Source organism: Myotis nattereri, assembly GCF_964212035.1.
Source record: "Myotis nattereri genome assembly, chromosome: 4".
In the NCBI taxonomy this organism is placed as follows: Eukaryota; Metazoa; Chordata; class Mammalia; order Chiroptera; family Vespertilionidae; genus Myotis; species Myotis nattereri.
In genome coordinates, this window is record NC_138079.1 from 112,662,462 (window position 1) to 112,684,118 (window position 21,657).

General features: G+C 47.4%; 1 protein-coding gene across 2 annotated transcripts in view; it reads right to left on the reverse strand.

Annotated features, from left to right (window-relative positions):
* The window catches only part of VPS35L (VPS35 endosomal protein sorting factor like), a 159,195-nt gene that overhangs the window by 25,894 nt on the left and 111,644 nt on the right, over positions 1-21,657 (reverse strand). For both annotated transcript variants that reach the window (XM_081089389.1, XM_081089388.1), the window contains exons 18-25: positions 16,094-16,147; positions 15,160-15,240; positions 12,519-12,581; positions 10,993-11,078; positions 9,813-9,893; positions 4,758-4,821; positions 2,539-2,637; positions 703-780 (exon numbers count right to left, since the gene is read on the reverse strand). In XM_081089389.1, the coding sequence (XP_080945515.1) occupies positions 703-780; positions 2,539-2,637; positions 4,758-4,821; positions 9,813-9,893; positions 10,993-11,078; positions 12,519-12,581; positions 15,160-15,240; positions 16,094-16,147 (606 nt within the window). The remainder of the gene's footprint in view (positions 1-702; positions 781-2,538; positions 2,638-4,757; positions 4,822-9,812; positions 9,894-10,992; positions 11,079-12,518; positions 12,582-15,159; positions 15,241-16,093; positions 16,148-21,657) is intronic.

Here is a 21,657-nt window from a genome sequence, read left to right on the forward strand (position 1 = left end):
GGCAAAAACACTTAAAGTAATTTCTGATTCTGAGCTCCAACTTCCCCTCTTGCCTCTGCAGTGCCTGTCTCTTTGGGACAGGCATGAAAAATAAACCCTCCCAGCACAGAAGGGAGGGCAGAGATAACACCTAACAGCAGTAAGTTTAAAGCAGCTGTTTACACCAGTTACTTTTAAAAGTGGAGATAGGAGGCAGTCAATTCATGATTCTCTCTCTCCCTTCCTTTCTGAAATCAATAAAAATATATTTAAAAAATTTAAAAGTGGAGGTGATTAGAAGAAGTTGCTAAAAAGAGTTCGAAGTGGTTGACTGAAGAGAGAGGATGAGAAGAGAAGGGGCAGGGCTGGGATGCTTGGATGTCATTGTTTTGCCTAGGATTTCATTTTTTAAGACATGGTTGTGTTACTTAGGTAAAAATTCAGGCAGTACACTCAAGAAGCTTAAATTTTATTTCAAATTTGGGAACTGATCAATAGGGGAAAAGATATTAGACCTTCCAGAGACAGCATAATTACAGAGAACTGGCACACAGCCCCAAGCCCACCCCTGGCCACCTTAGCACATGTGCAAACTCAGGCTCCACTGACCTTGCTTTCAGAAACATTCAGAAACTGGCCGGCCCATAGACATGTAAGGAAAATTAATTTGGGAAACCCACAGCCCACCAAGTTCAGTCTGTGGGTCTTATCTTTAGAACATACCCGGACAAAGGCAGCAGTTTTTCTGGAATGATTCCCCTTCATCACTTTTCTTGTTTCCATTGCCAACCGGCTCACACTCTGGGTTTGTTAATGAGTAAAACAGAAATGGGAATGAATGATGGCTGACTCAGATCTTCCACAGACATCTGAACATGAACTACAGCCAGTTCATTGAGAACCAGCCACGTGGGACAAAGACTGATTAGCCCTGAACCCTGAAGTGCCAAATGGGTCATCAGGTAGACTCCATCTGGGCTTGCTCAAACATCTCCAGGGGGTAGACCAAGCATGTCAAACTCGTGGCCCACAGGCCACATGCAGCCCACAATGAATATTTTTGCAACCCAGCCAATATAATAATATATAAGAAACGTTTTAATAAAAGTTTCATAACTTAATTTTTACAATATCCTGTTATACACATTTATTTCAGCCCTTTGTATTCAGCATGTCTCTATCGAAATAAACCTACATTTCTATGAAAATTGAAGCCTTTGCTTTTTTGCTCCACATACACTTACACCTTATTTATTTGGCCCATGGTAGCCTTGGAGTCTGACATGCTTGGGGTAGAACGAAGGCTCTCACTGAGTTAGCCTGCCTATCCTCTGCATTATAAATGACCATTTTCTGGCTTAATGAACAGCTAGGGTTCACTACTCCATTTCTGGAAATCCCATACACTAAAAGCTTAAGATCTTAAAGATCTTAAGAGAAATTTCCAAATCTGAGAGTAACCATGCAATTCAGCTATGCCATACTAGCAACACCCATAGGAGAGGTAATGACAGCAGCCACAGCATCGCGTACCACAGCCAGGTGCTGCCCGAAGAGCTGTCCACTCATTACCTCATCTAACCCTCTCAGCCTGCGAGGTGGGTGGTTACCTCCCTGTGTCATAGACAAAGTCTCCACATGTAGGTGTTAAGCTTAGTAATGTTCCACAGCCTGGCAACCAGGAAACATATAATACAGCTGCTCCTCTTGAATTCATGTGGGGCGACTAAAGAGCCTTAGGGAATTTTTCCACAGATGTGAAAAGTTTGGACCTAGGTTCCCAAACTGTAAAAACTCACAGGGAAACCTCTTATTTTTTTTATTTTTTAAGGAAAACAGCAATTATTGAGCACTGGACAAAGCCCCAGAGCGAGGTAGCCCAGGGTCAATTCCTTACTGTGAGGCTGCGTCTTTGCACAGCTGGGGTGTGATAAACGCAAATGCTGTGCAAAACTCAATGTGGAAAAGGCAATGTGGAAGTGAAAATAAAGGTAGTAGTGTCTCCCCAACTCCGGGGTTTGAAAGGCTGTGCAGTGCCCAACTGGTGTACAGCACACTTCATCAGAAAGGAATATGGTCAATTAAGAATGACAAAAAATTTCTATTTTTTACATTTACATGTATTATTGTTTTAAAGGGCTATCAAGTTGTTGGGGCATAAATACTTAAGTTGTCTGAGCCTAAGTGTTGAATAAACAGAGATGTCACTGATTTCTTTCAACCTGGGCACCATGAAAAGTCACTGAAAGGCCGTGTCCCAAGGAAGTGGGCACCCTGGTGAGGCAGCAAGGCCTGGGTTAGTATTCCTCAACCACAGCCAATCCTCACGCCTCTGCTGCTGCACACAGGAACGAGAATAAACACATTTCAGAGAAAAAGGGATCAATAAAACCACTCAAAGATTTCAGTAAGTTCTAGATTGCATCAACCTTTGAGAAAAGCCTGCCACACCTCGGGACCAGGAGCAACATGAGGAAGGGGAATCCCAGGTTAAATAGTTCTGGCATGTAGATGCTCAATAAACATTTGCTGAGAGAATGAATGAATGAAAAGCCTTACGTGAATCAACTGCACAAGAACAGGTTCCAGATTGCAAAACATCGACCTGGCCTCGACATAGAAGCTTAGCTGCTGCTCAAAATCACGACCAAAGGACACCTAGAATCAAAGAGAGAGGGGCTGACAATGCACACAGCTGAACAGGCTTTGCCTGAACTTTGGGGGAAGAGGGGGTGCTGAGATGACAAGCCACCAATGACCCCCCCATATGACTAGGTGGGAAGGGCATGCAAGCATGCATGCATGTGTGCGTGCACACACTCATTGGGATATACTCTGACCAGACTACAATGCCCCACTCAGCATGTCGCTGACATGTTACTACTGCCACCTCATCATCATGACATGGGCACTGGAGTAGAACACAGAAAGGCTGAAGGGTATGAAACAGAATCTCCTTGGCCGGTGGTGTTCAGTGGTCAAAGCATTGGCCTACACACTGAAGGGTCGCAGGTTCGATTCCCAAAGACATGTACCTGGGCTGCAGGTTCATTCCCCATCCCTGGTCTGGGTGAGTCCAGGAGGCAACCAGTCGATGTGTCTCCCTCACATCGATGTCTCTTTCTCTCTCTCTCCCCCTCCCTCTATCCTTCCTTTTCACTCTCTAAAAAGCAATGGAAAAAATATCCTCAGCTGAGGATTAACAAAAACAAACAAAACACAGAATCTCAAAATACAAACAGAACATCCCCATATAGAAGGAGAGCTGGAAGGAAGCCCTGGAGCCCTGTCAGCTGCGCCTGTCAGAGCACAAAGGGAGCCTGGGCCGTTGGCCAGGATTCCTGCTCCCTGATGGGGTTCCCAACCGCAGTGGCCACTGTTGCCAGAGCCACAGATGGAGGCTTCTTCCCCATTACAAATCCCCTCTCCCATTTCTCCAAAACTGATGACTAGCTGGTTAGCAGGACAAACTGACTGCTACGGCAATAATTCTGGCCCAGGAGTTTAACTTTGCTATTTCCACTGTTGCTACCAGGTTTCACATCTTATTTCCTCATATTCTTTTCCATTATAACTCAGCGGCTTTCAGACAAAGCCATAAAAAGATAAAGACCACATGACTGGCATATAAATCAAGGGGACAGGAGAGGCACCTGGTCAAAACCATAGGTACATTTCCTAACGTGGCCTGAACTTAATCAAAATTGGTATTTTAGCCACAGTGTTTGGCGGATAGCTCAGCTGACCCTGCTGCTGGATGAGTCACATTTCCTCAGTTAATTCAAGGTGACCTAGTTATTCCCATTTCAGCCTCTGTCTCGAGTGCCTGTTAAACCAGGACACTGGTGGCAGCTGTGAGTTAGCTCTGCATACCGAGAACAAAGGCAGGGCTGTTCTGGTGAGGATGGAACAGGTGCTCCCAGAGAAAGCTGCAGTAACCCCCAGTCTGCTGGGCATTTCAGGGTCCCTGGGGACTTTTCCTCCCGGACACAGAGTCACTGCCCTTCCTGAACCTGCGCCTAAAGGCCCTGCGGCCCCGAGTCTGCCCTCCCAGGTAAGAGCTGTGGCAGCTGGATGATGGGAGAAGGGGAAGAAAGCGGTCACACGGAGGAGAGCCACCTCAGCCAGCACTGAGGCCCCACCCTGCCCCAGAGCAGCCCAGTGGCCCAGCCGATGACAGAACTGTGGGATTAATGAAACACTGTGGCCTGGGTGAGCTGTCCACACTGCGGGTAACAGGCAAAGGGAGAGGGCGCGCATTGGTACAGCTGCGTTTCGCTGTCCCATGCAGACAGCAGGAGTGTCAGGGAGCCTCCCGGCCATGCGAGTCTCCCTGGCCTAGTGGTCATGTTTGCTCTCCCCCACAGCAACCACTTGTTTGGGATGGGCCCACATCCATCCAAAGGACTCAGTCCTACAAAGCTGCTGGGACCCTTCCTTCTGGGCTCTCGTGGGGAGCGAGCCTGCCTAGGAGGGCACCCGGGAGCAGAGCCATGACGCGGAGGTCCCACCTCCAGCAGCTCCTCTGAGGGCTCCATTCCAGAACCTTTGTCACATGAGTCAGGAAGCCGCCCTCCCTCCCCCGGACTTTCCCTGAGGCCAGTTTGTCCTGGCACTCTCTGCCCCAGGAGCCTGGCTAATGGAATCTCTTTTCTAGCCTCATCTTCTCTCAATAAGAACGAGAAGCACCAGGGAACATAATGCTAACTCGTCCACCTGAGTACAGAGAAACAATTATATCCCTTTCCAAGACCGCTGAGTCCGTCCTTAATACCTACCATCTTTACAAACCCACTAATCAGACAGGCCAGTGTTCTCTTCTCATCCTCCAGAGTGAGTGCACTGAAATCAACAAGGTACAGAATTAACACTAGGTGATAAACGAGCTTCCAAAGAAAAATATATAAGAACTAAGCAATGTAACAGGTAACAACATTTTGCATTTTCTAGATTTACAAATGTTTCACATCTCAAAGTTGCTGTTCTTAAAATTCATTTATTAGTGGTAACTTTTTCTTCTTTGGAATTTGGGCAGAAAGGTACCACTTCAAATGTAATTCAGAGAACTTTTTTTCAACATAGTAAAAAGTTTCAAACTAGGCAGCAAAGTTGAAAAGAATTTTACAGTGACTACCCATATATCCACCCATCAAGATCTTACCATTATCTACACTAATAAAAGAGAAACATGGTAATTGGCGTACGACCGCTACCCTTCCCATTGGCTAATCCCCCTGTCACTCACAGAGTAGGGCCAAGATATGCAAATTAACTGGCAGCCAAGATGGCAGCTGGCGGCCAGGCAGCTGATGCGAACAGGGAGGCTTGCTTGCTTCAGTGACAGAGAACTCCAACGTTCCCCGCCTGACTTGCCCGCCTCTCAGCTGCAACTCTAAGCAACTATGTTGTGAATATAGAAGCAAAAAAAACCCCAGAAACCTGCTTTACTCAACGGGGCTTCAGCCAGCCAGACCGCAACATTGTATCAAATACAGACGGTAAACAAAGGCCAGAACCTGTTTTCAGCAGCCGAGGCCTCAGAGCTAAAGCTGGCCCAGAATAAAAAAAGAAAAAAGAAAACAAGGAGCGGTTGGGAGCTTCAGTCCCAGCCTGAAAACAGCCCTCAGCCCCTCAGCCAGACTGGCCAGGCACCCCAGTGGGGACCCCCACCCTGAAGGGTGTGTGACCAGCTGCAAACAGCCATCATCCCCTCATCCAGGCTGGCCAGGCACCCCAGTGGGGACCCCCACGCTGATCCAGGACACCCTTCAGGGCAAACCAGCCAGCCCCACCCATGCACCAGGCCTCTGTTCTATATAGCAAAAGGGTAATATGCCTCCCAGCACCGGGATCAGCGGAGCTGAGAGGCCTCCCGGCACCGGGATCAGCGTGACAGGGGGCAGCGCCCAAACCCCCTGATCGCCTTGCAGCTCTGTGTGTGACAGAGGGCGGGCCCCAACCCCCCCGCCCCCCACGGGCCCTGCTCTGTGTGTGACGGGGTAGAGCCATAACCTCCTCATTGGCCCTGCCATGAGTATGAGAGTGGCGGCACCCCAACCACCTGATCGGCCCTGCTCTTTGGGTGTTAGAGGGCGGCGCCCTCCCCCCCGCCCCCCCCCCCACGGGCCCTGCTCTGTGTGTGATGGGCTAGAGCCATAAACTCCCCATTGGCCCTGCCCTGAGTGTGACAGTGGCGGCGCCCCAACCACCTGATCGGCCCTGCTCTGTGGGTGATGGAGGGCGGTCCGCCCCCCCCCCCCCCACGGGCCCTGCTCTGTGTGTGATGGGGAGTAGAGCCATAACCTCCCCATCTGCCCTGCACTGAGTGTGACAGTGGCGGCGCCCCAATCCCCTGATCGGCCCTGCTCTGTGGGTGATAGAGGGCGGCGCCCCAACCCCCTGATCTGTCCTGCCCTCAGTGTGACAGGGGCGGTGCCCCAACTCCCCTATCGGCCCTACTCTGTGAGTGACAGGGGGGAGCTCCCCAACCCCCTGATGGGCCCTGCTCTGTGCGTGACAGGGGGTGGCGCCGCAACCTCCCCATCGACCCTGCCTTGAGTGTGACAGGGAGCGGTGCCCCAACCCCCCAATCGGCCCTACCCTGAGCATGACTGAGGGTGGCATCGCAACCTCCCAATCTGCCCTGCTCTGTGCATGACAGGGGGCGGCGCCCCAACTCCCCAATCAGCCCTGCTCTGAGCCCGACCAGGGGCTGCACCTAGGGATTGGGCCTGCCCTCTGCCACCCGGAAGCAGGCCTAAGCCAGCAGGTCGTTATCTCCCGAGGGGTACCAGACTGCGAGAGGGCACAGGCCGGTCTGAGGGAACCCCCCTTCCCCCGAGTGCACAAATTTTTGTGCACCGGGCCTCTAGTCATTTTATAATATTTACTTTATCACATAACCATCTATTTCCCTCTCCATCTGTCAGTATGTCTTATTTTGGGGATGGATCTTAAAGTAAATCACAAAACTCAGTTACTTCTATTAACAAATTAAATACAAATATATATGTGTAAGAAAATGTCAAGGCTTCATAGTTTAGACCAGTGATGGCGAACCTATGACACTCATTTTTTTGGTTGGTTTTTCTTTGTTAAATGTCAAAAATACAAATCTTTGTTTTACTATGGTTGCAAATATCAAAAAATTTCTATATGTGACATGGCACCAAAGTTACGGTTTTTCAAAATGCTGACACGCCGAGCTCAAAAAGTTCACCATCACTGGTTTAGACTGTACTTGTAAAGCTTATAAATAGGGCCCTGATTTATTCTGAAAAAGAGCCCAGAGAAAACAGGAACCAAGAGTTTTGTTTGGTGATTTGCTCTAGGAAAGATAACTATTGGTAGAGACTGCAAAACACCCTCCAATAGGCCAGGTCTCCTCTCTTCTCCTAGACTACATTTCCCAGTCTCCTCTGCAGCTAAATATGTCCATGTGACAGTTCTAGCCAATGGGATGTGAATGCAAGCAATTAAGAGCCTTCCAAGTTTTTTTGTTTTGTTTTTATTGTTTAAAGTTTTATATGTCTCCTTTTTCCCCAATTGACGCCCCCCGCCCCAGCTATTCCCACCCCGGGCAAGCCCCCACTGCCCCAGTGTCTGTGTCCATTGAAGAGCCTTTCAAGTTTTGCCCTAAAAGAAAGCTGCTGCCTACAGCCGCAGAATGCAGCATGGACATAGTCAAGGTAAGTCAGCTTCCACCAGGAAACAAGGACAACACCCAGAGCGATGGCAGAGCAACAAGACAGAAGGAGCCTGGGTTCCCGGATGATGTTCTAAAGCAGAGCTATCATACCTCCACCTGCTGGCCTCATACTTTTATCAAGAGAGAAATCAACCTATTTTATTTAAGCCAAAAGCCAATATCCTACTAACACAAGTGCCTTTCTGGATGTTTTCTGTGCCTTTATTTTTATTTTTGCCCAGTTAAAATCTAATGGTTTCATTTATTATTAAAAGTTGATATTTTGCCCTAGCTGACTTGGCTCAGTGGATAGAGCATCAGCCTGCGGACTGAAGGATCCCAGGTTTGAGTCCAGCCAAGGGCACATGCTTGGGTTGAGGGCTCGATCCCCAGTAGGGGGCATGCAGGAAGCAGCCGATCAATGATTTTCTCTCATCATTGATGTTTCTCTCTCTCCCTTCTCCCTTCCTCTCTGAAATCAATAAAGAAATATTTTTTTAAAAACGAAAAAAAAAAATGTGTTGATATTTTGGTTTTTATAACTACCCATGAAGTTGAAAGCACAAAGTCATGAAAATAAAGATTCTGAAAATCTTCAGAGGGAAAAAAACGAAGTACAATTCTGCCGGGAGCCGGTCCATCCTTGCTGTTTCAAGGGACCTGGCATATATGGCATACTGTTCTTAATATGTTTGCTCACCTTCTTGGCACTATGTGTTTTAACCAAGGTCTCTGAGAAAAGTTGTTTCCCCAGGCAGGGATTTTCCCCTGAAGTTAGGGAGGGAATAAAACCTCTTAACTAAGTGCCAGGCGGGTAATTAATCACTTTAACTACGAACAATCATGCTTAAGCTACATAATCTTTACTCCCTGGAATGGAGATAAGAAACGCCCTAACCTTTGTAATAGAGATTGATAGGATTGAATCAACTGGTATAAATACAGATGTAACAAGACAGCAAGACTCAGAACTTAGAAGACAGAGCTTAGAACACAGAGAGAGAGACAGAACCTAGGCACAGAACCTACACAGAACGTTCTCTAGAGACAGAAGAACTTCGCTGGAGAGAACATGGCAAAAGATCCTGGACAGAAACTGGCCTCAGAACCTAGCGAGAGAACATGGCCAAAGATCCCGGACTGAACCTGACTACAGAAATTGGCAAGAGAACCTGACTAGAACCTGGTGACTGAACCTGGCTGGAGAACCTGGACAGAACCTGGCTGGAGAACCTAGCGAGGGAACATGGCTACAGAACCTGGCTGGAGAATCTGGAGAACCTAGCAAGAGAACATGGATACAGAACCTGCCTGGAGATCCTAACCAGAACTTCGCTGGAGATCCAGAGCAGAACCTCTCTGGAGATCCAGACCAGAACTTGGCTGGAGATCCTGGCTAGGCTGCTGATCAACTGAACACTGTCTCCGTGTCCTTCTTTCTTCGCCGACTCCGTCTGTGCCTTTGGGGACCCCTGGACCCGCTGGGGTTGGACCCCAGCACAATTCCTCTTATTGATGGTTGAATTCTAAAACAATTTTCTCAGTGCTTGTAACATTTTACAGTGAATCAAGCTGCTTGGTTAAAAATTCTTTGGGAACTAAAATTTCAGTGATAAGCAGGAATTGCCTTAAGTGTAGTCAAATAGAAATGTGGGGTTGGGGGCAGGCTAGAAAGCAAAGGAGTGATCATTTGGCCTTTGACCTAAAGGTAAGGTCAGTGGGTAGGTCTCAGCCTCAAATATACTGAACAAATAACGTCCTTCATGTAAGAAGGATGAACAATTGCAGGTGCCTTTAAAGAACTGGTGACTAATGAGGAAACATGTGAAGGCTATGTTACTGAATGAGGGAACTCACTATTATATTACCTGCTGCTCTCAGAAATCTCTTGGAGACAAGAGTTTGAGTCCACTTGGATGAAACCAGCCTGTTCTCTCACCTGAACTTCCTTTATAAAAACATGCCATCTCATTTTCTCAGGAAGGTACCCTCAGCCTCCCTCCTCTCCTAGAGTGGAAAGTCCTCATTGGCAAGAACCTTAATAGCCCCATAAAAATATAACTCCCAGTGGCAGCTTCCAGCAGCAATCCCCCTCATGTACTGCCATGTGGCATTGAGACCCAGCCCATGTGACGTGGTAGCTTACTTCACAGAGTCATGCATGGTCTTGCACACGTGCAGGAGGGCATTCAGAATGACCGGATCCTTGGTGGGCTCATGCTGATGCCTGGGAAACAGTTAAAGGCAGTCGTGAAAGCTGTGCCCCTGAGGACAGTGAAAGCATGGGTTTGGATCTTATCAGCTATACATATTTGAGAAGCAGCAAACGATCCAATTGCACAAACTATGGCCCAGTTCACCACTGATGGGCTCTGTTCTAGTTTTCTCTTAATTCTTCTTTCAATGACAAGTTTGCTCTTCTCCACATACTGTAATTTCTAGTAACTGCAGAATCCTGGTCAAGCTGCTACACTTTTTAATACAAGCAAAGGGCAAATCTGTTGTTTTTTATCATGTTTCTTGAACTCTCTGAAGTGGCTCATGACCTATCTTCAACTGTGTTAGGTGCAGGGAGCACGTATTAATTGGGTTTTTCAAATAATATAAAAGGACGAGCTCATCAAACAAACCCTTATGCAAGTAAAGTTGGTGTATTTATTCCAAGCGTATGGAATTAATCTTTTAGGAAGACCACACAAGGAAAGCTTAAAACATATATCCAAGCAACATCTATCTCAATTTTCTAAACTCTACATACTTAATATTTAAAAAATAGTATACATGAAATCACTGACTACACTAGTTATATACTATCTAACATACGTTAAAATAAATATATACAACTTTACAAATGAAAATGAAAACCTCTCCTCCATGGACCACCTACAGTTATTTCATGTACCACCAGCAGTATGCAGTTCTGGAAAACGTATTTAATAACATGAAAGGAATTAACTTGAAAATGGATCACAAATCTACCCACTGACCATGCAAACCTTTCTAGCTCTGGTACCTTGATAAATATGACTTTATCTTTTAAAATATTACTCTCTAAGTAGTTCATCAATAGATTGCTCCTTCCAGTAGCACATCTGAGTGAATGCAGGTGATGACCAGGCTCCTGTGAATGCTCAGGACGTTGTCTTCTTCAGCACAGAGTACAGCCTTCAGCATAACTGCTCCTCAGGTGGTTTCCCTCTCACTGTTGTCTCAGGTATGAAATGCATGCACAGGCCTGGGCCCCAGAGTGCAAACACTGGTTTCTTATCAACAGGTTTCAAAAAGGCATTAGGAATTGAAGCTTCCAATTACAAAGTTACACTTACTTGATAAAAACTTCCATGATGCATTTGCAAACCTCCACCCGCACGCTCTCTTTTTGGAACATGTCCAGAAATGGCAGAAATTTTTCCTAAAACAAAATTCAAAAAGAAAAAAGCACTCTCCATGCTATTTATATACATTATTAAAAGGAACCCGTGGGTCATTTTTTTCTTTGAAGGTCAAAAGAGCTGCTCATCTCTGAGGCAGGCCAGCAAGGACTCCCCTGAAAGCAAAAGATGACTCAGAGGTTTAGAAACGACTGCTATTAAAACAACTTTCTGCCCTAACCGGTTTGGCTCAGTGGATAGAGCGTCGGCCTGAGGACTGAAGGATCCCAGGTTCGATTCCAGGCAAGGGCATGTACCTTGGTTGCTGCCTTGGTTGCTGCGGGCTTGATCCCCAGTAGTGGGGTGTGCAGGAGGCAGCTCATCGATGTTTCTAACTCTCAATCCCTCTCCCTTCCTCCCTGTAAAAAAGATAAAATACATTTTTTTAAAAAAAATAAAACAATTTTCTTGTGCCCAGGGATTAGGCTGGGACCAGTTAACATTTTGGTGCACCATCTGAGCAACAGTTATTTTTTATTATTTTGTTAATCCTCAACCAAGGATATTTTTTCCATTGATTTTTACAGAGTGAAAGGGAGGAAGCGAGGGGGAATGGGTGAGAGAAAGAGAGAGAGAGAGAGAGAGAGAGAGAGAAAGATCGATGTGAGAGACACATCAATTGGTCGCCCGCAGCACATGCCCCCATGGGGGCGGGGACAGAACCAGCAACCTTTCGGTGCAGGAGCCTACGCTGTAACCACTGAGCCCACCCGAAAGGGCTGGGCAACATTTAGGTGACCATAAGCTTTCTGTGTGCTAAAATGAAAAGTAAGCTTCAGCACTTTCACAGTGGCATTGGCAAGCAAAGAAAGGACTCAGAGTTGTCCAGAGTGACTATGGCATCTTGCCTCTATTTTTAAATAAAGAAAAGACCAAAACCTTGCCGCCTTGTGCGTGTTTGTGAATGGGGACTCCTCCCCTCGGCGCCACGGTACTCAGGCGCCCAGGTCGCCCTTGCCCAGTGCACTGCAGCAGGCTTGACAGGACGTCTCAGAAGCTTTTAACTTTTTGAGAGAAACATAATAAATCTCAGCTGTCGGGCACTGAGACAACTGCTATTTCAGTTTCAACATTAGGTTGTGCGATGAAAGCAAGTACCATGTGAAAGTCACTGAGGAAGAGGAAGCCCAGTTTGCCCCCAGGGTTGAGAAGCCGTGGTGCCCACTGGAGCACACATTCTAGTAGTAAGGAATGATGAACTGAAGGTCATATTTTCTTTCAGTCTAGGTGCATCATGTTTTTCAACTGCTGGTTGAGCTGTGATGACAGCGATACTTAAGCTGTTTAGACGTAGCTTACTTTATGAAGAAAACCGTTAAGCATTTCTTTTGGCCCAGGGCACCTTGAAAAATGACTGAGACACTAAGAGAACCTCTGACTCAGATACAAATTTCCACAAATAATTAAGGAGTGCTACTTACCACTGAGAAGAGCACTGAGAAATCATGGAAATGGGCAATCACTTTCTTAATTATCGACTGAAGCTGCAAATGAAACAAAAAAACACATCTTATTTAATAAAACTCGAGTATGTTTAAAAGGCCACCCTTGCATCATTTGCAACCCCAATTCCAAGAAGGGAAGCCTGGACTGCCCAAGGACTGGGAAGGACTGAACCTTGGGAAACAGTGTCTTGGTCTGGAACAGGCAGAGCAAGGAGGCACTTAGCTCCTTGTGAGGACTGAAGGGGATGGTTCAGGTACGGGTACCTGCCCTTCAGTCCTCTGATAGTCAGCTGTGACTATCCAGGAGTAGCAGAAGTTTCTGGAGCCACACAGACATCGCCAGACACAGCCTCACTAATGTAGCTAGAAGGCAGCCAGAGACATCAGGTCAACCGTGGATGTGGCTGGGTCCCGTAGAACTTTATTCACAAAACAGCCCAGCCTGACTATTCCCTGACTTTGCCAGAAGCCAAAGGTCACATCCTCCAGGAGGGCGGGGCGTGGGTCTCAGGCCCTGGGACTGGGTCCACCATCCGCACCTGCCGCACTTGAGTGCACACAGAGCTGCTGACCGGCCTCGCCAGGAAGGAGAGGCCAAGGAGCCGCCTCTAAATTAAACACAAACCTTGCCTGCCCCCTTACTGTTAAGAGAAATTCACTGACAGATACTTTGTTTCTACTAAAAACACTCCTGTTTACAAATCCTTTACAAAGGAAATTGCTCATGTTCTAGAAACAGAATATTAAAAGTACGATCCCATTTCATAATTAAGTAATTTTTTAGGTCAGTCAAGCAAAAGATGAAGATACTGCAATACTGTCTGGTTAAAACAGTTTCTGAAACCATATCCACAGCAACAAATCCCTTTAGCTCAGGAATGTTTTAAATTGAGTGCAGTTACACATGCATTCTCCCCCGCCGCCACTGTGCTGCTATCAAATGCAGGAAAGTGAACAGTGATGTAACTATAATACTTTAATCTATCATCCATGTCCCTATCCCTATCTGCTCACTGTGTTGGCTGCAAATGATTTTTTTTAATTCTACCATTTCTTCCATATTTCTCAATTGGCACCTCCACCCCTCTTTCCCTTCATCTATTTATTTCTATTCATCATTAGAAAGTCCGCTGGATCCCTATTTTAGTCAGTGGGTTATAACTCACCACTCTCCTTATGTTTTTGATGTTCAAACTGGGAGTTTACAAGGCCCCTTCCAGGCCCTTTTATGTTCCCTGTGCCCCATCAGTATTTTTAGTGTGTCCTTACTTTCTGGCACAAGAAATACTCCAGGCTTACCAGGCATGTTCCCTACCCCTGGCCTGGAGTAAGAAAAGGCCACTTCAGTCCACGGGCTCACAACCAATACAGACGGATGTCACGAATGCAAGCTGCCCCCAGGGCCCCTGCTATAAGATGCTGTTAGACAGGACAGAGTCACTGTCCAGTCTAATTCCAGTCTCTCTCAGGAATGGGCCGCATTAAAATCATTGTTACTTCAAGTTTTCAATTAATTGGGCCCCTAGTACTTAAGGTCTTACCGAAATTTCCTCAATAATTCTAATGCACTCACACCACTCTTCATCCGTGCTGAGACCGACACCCGCACCCACAGGGTCCGGCCCCAGGCTCCGCCTGCACACCATTCACTCCACAACCCTCACCAAGACCTGTGTGCACGACATAGTGTTTATGTCCCACCTAGAAAAATGTCACATAGCAGTGGCTGCTCAATAAATTGTAATGATGAACCATTTTAATTAGCAAATTGTGAGAGTCTTAACTTAGCAAAATGTAAGAATTCTAAAATTCTTACAAGAATGTGTAACGCATTTTCTTATACTAAGTGAAGGTAGAAATCGATCATAGGCAGTAAGTGCCTGAACATCATGTTACTAAGTAAAAAATAAAAAAAATCTTAATTTGATCAAAAGTTACCTTACATATGTGATCCTGAGCTGGACTGAAAAACCTGCTCTCAGGGCACGAATGAGTCCAGTGACAACGGGAGCAGGGACCCTGCGGTAGACACTGTGATGCCTCAATGTTAGCATCCTGAAGCTGACCGCTACACTGCGTTACACAGAGCATGACACTGTCCTTAGGAATTAAATACTCACTGAATGATTTATAGGCAAAGTGGTGAGATGTTTGTAACTTATCTTCAAACGATTCAGAAAAGATCTGCGTGCATATGAATGTGTGTGCACACAAGGATAATGATAAAGCAAATAAGGAGTATGTTCATAGCTGGAGAATCTGGGTAAGGAATTATGGGATTTTTCCAAGCTATTCTTTCAACTTTTCAACACACTTTAATTTATTTCCAAATAAAAAGTTAGTTTAACTGAAAAACACAGGCACCTTACTTGAGTTCCTGGGCTTCCCATCCACACCTCACTTATTCCTCACAACCACTGGGGGTGGTACTATTAGTACCCCCATTTTGCAGAGGAGAAAACTGAGGCACAAGATTAAGTAACTGAGTAAAAGGTACACAGTCAGGGTATGACAGAGCTAGGATCATCTGACTTTCTGGTGTGACCCATGCAACATGCCAATTTAATTCAACCACATAAAACCTCCAGCAGTGTGGAAGGGAAATACACATCTGTACCTGAGGGTAGGAGTCTTCAAAGGCGCGATCTGGAGTCATGTGCTTGATGATGTCAGCCAACACGGTGTTCACCTCTCTTTTCTAATGGGAAGTGAACGAAACCCCCATTAGACACTGAAGGGTAGTCACTGACCATTTTTCTGGAGAAAAGGACTAATGTGTTCAGAATATAGTACACATCCTCCAGAAATAGTTTCAAATATTCTGCTGAAAATATTATAAGGGGAAAATCCATCCCATATCACAGCTTCACGGTGGCTCTGTCCGCACCACGTCAGGATGGAAACATGGTTCCCACAGGCTCTGGGCATTCCCAGGCCCCTGCTTCCCTGAGTGCTGGGAAAATCAACTGTGCCACTTGCTGCCCCCGCCAGGTCCCTCTCCGGCGCTGCAAAGCCACACTGACATTGTGTAAGAGCACAGACCTGCCCCCACAAGCCAGGTAACCCAATGCCCACTTCACTGTTGCTGCTTAAAGTAAATAAGTCTGGCAATAGGATTCAATCCCAGTTCTACCTGTTTTAAAGCCTCTGCTCTTTGATAAGCCCAGTATTTCCCAAACTGAGGTCCCAGGCGGGGCCTCGGGGAAGAAGTGTGTTTGTGTGCTTAGACAGTAATTACATTGCAGTCAAATGTGTTTGGGAACTGCTGCTTGCTAGACCCCATGGAAAGTCACCATGACTTCAGCATATACACATCTAATGTATCTGATAGTGAAAAACTGATTAGCTTTGCACAATGCAGCTTTTCCCAAATTCTCATGGGAACCCTCTCGTTGTAGCGCACATATTAATGCTCTGTCACACTATACAACAAAGGATGGACTTTTTATAAGTTAGTAATAATTATCACTGTAAAATGCCTAAGCTAGACTTATTCACTATAATAAACATGAAAAAATATATAATTATTTCAAAAACACAGCCACACATACCGTGAAATGCCGGCAGGTGTACTCTGCCCACACCTCGGCGCAATCAATGTAGTCCTGCAGGGAAAAGCAAAGACGTCCACAGTGAGAACCCCGTGCGGACTGATTGCGGAAGCCCTTCTCGGGCTATGACAATGGAAAGAGCTGACAACTGGTAGGAATTCCGGGTTTTATCTACAGAAAACTCTGCCCACCGATATATTTTACCCTGAGATGAGAATTATAGAAAAACATAAGTTGCTTGAAACTGTGGACGCTGAGAAAGAAGACACCTACTAAGAAGGGCTCCTGGTGGCTAACTGGGCTCAAATTTCCAAAGCAGAGCCCAGCAGCCGCGTCCCCGCGGGCCTCTCCAGCAAGCTGCACTTCAGGGAGCAGCCTGCACCCATTTGCCTGCCTCTGCACTGAGCTGCCTGCTGTACTGAGTCTGGGATCCAAGCCAACCCTTTACAAAGGAGTTGCTTGAGCCCTAGCCAGTTTGGTTCAGTGGACAGTGTCGGCCTGCAGACCTAAGGGTCCCAGGTCTGATTCTGGTCAAGGGCACGTACCTCAGTTTCAGGGTCCTCCTTGGCCCAGGCCCTAGTCGGGGCACATGTAGGAGGCAACCAATTGATGTATTTCTTTCATATCAATGTTTCTCTCTCTCTTTCCCTCTCTCATCCACTCTCTCTAAAAATCAATGGAAAAATATCCTCAGGTAAGGATTTAAAAAAAATAAAGGAGTTGCTTGAATCCTATTTCAACCAATAGGACTGAGGCTTTCTCCATCCAATCAGAGCTATGCAGCTCTATGCTTATTGACTTCTGCACTGACCAATCAGAGCAGTTCAATTCTGACCAATCAGGATAGTGCCTTTTGGAACAAACTGCAAGGATTTGGAGTCCTCATTTGCATGAGGATGAACCAATCAGGGACCAAGTGCACGGACCTCTGTCTATAAGTCAATTCCCTCTGCTCTAGGAGTACACTTTCCCTTTTTTACAAAGACTGACACTACATTTCCTAATAGGAGCTGAAACACCAAAGGTGAGACACTGAGGACATCTCAGAGGAACAGAGTGGAGCAGACAGTGCAGGGCAGGCTGCAGACGGCAGGCAGCAGAGCTGTCTAGCCAGAGAGGGGCCTGGCCCAGGGCCACCAAACAGGCCAGTGGCTGTTACCACAGCCGTGCTGTCACAATTGAGCTGTTGGTGCTGAAGTTTCCTTCTTCATCGCACTCCAAACTGGGGATTCCTACTGGTGTCAAATTGAAGGCACCAACATTTGATTGACAAAACTACCCAGACCAAGACAGAAAACCAGGAAGCTCTACCAGGACTGAAGAATGGGGAAAATCAAGGGGCAGGGGGAGACAACAGTGGAGAGTCCACCACACTCGGTGAAGGAACGGAGGACAGATCTGGTTGAAGGTTTCAGATTTGCCTAAAATGTGATTTTTCAAAATCAGGCTTCCTGCCTTTAAAAAACAAACTATAGGTCATACCTGGTGTGTACCTGATGTAAAAGTTAAGCAAGCCTAAAGAACAATTTTCAAGGTGGCAGCCGAGTAGGTGGATCCTTCTTGCAACTCCTCCCAGAACCAAATCCTATATAATAAAAGGCTAATATGCAAATAAACCAAATGGGTGGAACCACTAAACAACCGGTCGCTATGATGTGCGCTGACCACCAGGAGGCATGTGCACAACATGGCTTGCGTTGGACACAGCGGGATGGTGGAGCAGGTGAACAGAGGCACCAGACCAAGGCAGGGCACTGGTCACTGTCATTGGGGCAAGCCTCTTGGTGGTTACTGAAAATTCTTTGCTCCCATGTGCCGCGGTCCCGCTGGGCGCTCATACCTGCTGCTGGCACGGGCCCCGCTTGCACTTGCTACCGGCGCCAGAGCCGCCACTTGTACCCACTGCCGGTGCCTGGCGCCAGTCCCAATCACTTGGCGCCATCAGTGGGTGCTAGCGGTGGCTGATAGGCCTGATCACCCCTAAGGGCTTCTCTACCTCCCCCTGCTCCTGAGGGGCGATTGGGACAGCAACTGCTGCTCGCACCCACTAACAGCACCGGCCCAGCCCTGCTCATACCCACTGACAGTGCCAGCCCCGCTCACACTCACTGCTGGCGCTGGCCTCAATCGCTCCGTGCCATTAGCACGTGGGAGCAGTGGTGGCGGGAGCAGGGCTGCCAGCAGACAGGGGACCGAGGGCCGTGGCAGGAAGGGCCAGGTGTGGGCACAGCGGATGGGTCAAGACCCGCCCCTGTGCCTACCACAGACTCGCAGTCCACCGTTCCTTTCAACGTGCACTAATTCGTGCACTGGATCCCTAGTTAGAAATAGAACTAAATGGGGGCACATTCACCTGGAACTAACAACTGAGGGGCTGCTGCTCTAACAGGTGCAGGCTGCGGTGGGGGGGATCCCTGAGAGGAATGAGGCCTGGACCCAGGCTGGGCTCCCCAGGCCAGAGCACTAGAGCCGAGACGCGGCCTCATAATGTGCAGCCGGGAAAGGTGATGGCTCCTATCCATCAGGAAGAGAGGCAGATGGTTGGAGGTAAAGCCACTTGAAAAGCAGAATAGAACACCAGAGCACAGGGTTTCCCTTCAGCCACTCACATGAGGCGCTGGGGCGGGAGGGCAGTGCGCCTGGAGCTCCCTGAGGAGAGGCTGGGGTTGGGGATGGGCAGACATAGGAATGGAAGCTGGGAGACTGAGCTTGATCATCCCCGCCCACCCACCCATACCCCAGCAGCCACTTCTCCTGAGAGGCCCAAGCCCTTTAAACAGCAGCAGCTTGGGGAAAGGCAAACCCCACCTTGGAGATATAGCTCCCCTCACCTGCAGGAAGCCTGCTAGCTCCACCCTGCATCTCGACCTCTGCTGAGGAGCCTGCAGCTGAGGCCAAGCCTACCTCTGGGCAGTCTCGGGGGGCATCTGTGACTGACTTTGGGGTGCAGCCATTCTCCCCACAGTGCTGGGAACTGAACTCACAAGAGAGCTAATAGGAACTGCTGGCTTCCAGCAGACTACTGGAAGCCACGGCTTTCCCAATACTGTCATAGAGTGCACCAAGGAACGAAGGCCGATGAACCTGGGACGATTAGCAGGGCTAACACCAAGCACCACTGTTCTGTTGAGATCGTGGTGGCTCGAAGCAATTTCCTGACCTAATAGCCTCAAAGTAAATGTTTACTGGACCTTACTGACCTTTACTGACCTCTGAGATGCTCTGTCTGCTACCTGTTTGCCGTGCTTTACTGACGGCAAGATGTGTATCTAAAATTGAATAAAAGCGGACAAGGCCAGGTTTCAGTGACTCTTCTAGAGAGAGGTTTCCATCTGGCCCCCCAATGCCTTCTATTTTCATATTTCTTGTCTAGTGTTTTCATTTGTGCATTGGCCCCTTCTTCAGATCCTGAACCCCCACTGCAACAGGTTGCCAAAGCAGACCCCACAGGTCTGCACTCAAGGGCACTGCCCTGCCATCAGGGAAATATTCCAGGAGAGACTCAGATGTGTGGCTCTGGGGGAGAGGAACACACCCACCATCTATCTGAACACCCAGTGGCCTCAGTCTCCCAATTCCATCAAAAGCCCCTTCAGAAGCAGCCTTTACAGTGGCAACTGGCTGGCAGGCAGAGGAGGGAGGAGAACCCCAAGGGGCCTTAGGATGTTTGCTGACTGCCCCTGGGCCCCTTACTGCTAACAAGCTGGCCCCAGAGTGCAGCTTGGCCCCTCGAAGTGCAGCCGAGCCCTGAGCTGGCAGACACAAAGCATGAATCACTGGAAGCATTGAACAGTTGCTGAGAGCCAAACATGGACAGCTTCGGACAGGGGCTAGCACCAAAGTACCTCCCAGGGGACTCACACAGAATACAAAACAGCCTCATTCTACATAAGAGCAGGATCCAAAGGGAACCAGGAGGCACTAAACCCTGCCAAGACAAAGTGCACTTCGCTTTTTGGGGCATTCTTTTCTTTCTTTATTTTTCAATTACATTGTTATTATTTTTGTCTTTCTTTCATATTTCTTATTTTCCTTTTTCCTAAAAATATTTGTATTACTTTTTAGAGAGAGGGAAAGAAGAGGGAGAGAGAAAAACACCAATCAGCTGCCTCCTGCACACCCCTTACCAGGCATTAAGCCCATTACCTGGGCATGTGCCCTGAACAGAAATTGAACCGGCAACATTTTGGTGTATGGGACGATGCCCAACCAACTGAGCCACCCTGGAGAGGGCTCTCTTTCCTTTTATTTCCCTATATTTTTGCTCTAACTCCTTCCTTCACTTCCTTTTTCCTTTTCATAATTTTTCCCTTCCTATTTTATACTGTTTTCCTTTCCATATTTTTTTTTTCCAAAGCAGATTTGGAAACAATGCTTTTATTTTTTGTTGCTGTTAATCCTCACCCAAGGATATTTTTCCACTGAATTTTAGAGTGGGAGGGGAAGAGACACAAAGAGAGAAACATCTATGTGAGAGAGACACATGCACTGGTTGCTTCCTGCACACACTCGTAAGGGCAGGAACTGACCCTGCAACTGAGGTATATGCCCTTGTCTGGAACCAAATCTGGGACCTTTCAGTCCACAGGCCATACTCTATCCACTGAGCCAAACTGGCTATGGTTTCTTTCCCTATTTTTTATTTGTATTTTTTTCCCTTCCTATTCTTTCACATTCTCTTCTCTTCCTCCTTTTTTTTTCTTGTATTTTATCTTTTCATTTATTATTCTTGCTCTCTATTCTCTTTCCTAATTCTGCTTTGTTTTGTGTCATTTTTGTTGTTGTTGTTGGGTCTTTTGTATATCTTTGTTTTGTTTCTTTTGTTTGGTTCTGTCAGCAGCTGCACAACAGCTCACAGGATGTGGTTGGGGACAGCCAGCCTGAGGGGAGATCCTCCCTCCAAAAAGGCAACAACAATCAAGTGCTGCCCTAGGTAGTATGGCTAAGTGGATAGAGTGCCTGCCTGGGGACTGAAGGGTCCCAGATTCAACTTTGGTCAAGGGCACATGCCTGGAAAAATACAACCAAAAGACAAAACGAACATCATCCAGAACTACAGGAAGGCTGGCTGAGTGGAAATTCTACAACTAGAAGGAAAGAGAAAAGCACTCTGAGACTCAGAGGAGGTGCGGAAGTAAAGTGCAGAGGTATGGAGGCGCACATGGAAAGGGCTGGCAACTGAGGACACGGCTGTCGTTTTGAATTGGGAGGGAGTCACAAGACCCCGACTGCGCTGAACTCCAGTTCCCAGAAGTCTCTGGGGACCCAGACTCATATGGGGAGAAACTGGACTGTCTTGCAGCGGGCAGAACTCAGAACTCCAGGGCAGCTTTCTCTTAGACGTGCTTGCAGTGATTACCGGGACACTGAGACTGAGGATCAGCCATAGCTGTTTGCTCCGCCCTGTTGATTCCCTGAGATCCCGCCCCACCCAAGCTGTGGTAGAGGCTTTTGCATATGAATGACCTGGCCCTTTGCAATCTGAAAATTACCTAACAAACTGCAGCTGGGCCAGAGAGACCCAGAACTTCCAAGAGAAGGCCCAAGGCCCCACAGCAGCTTGC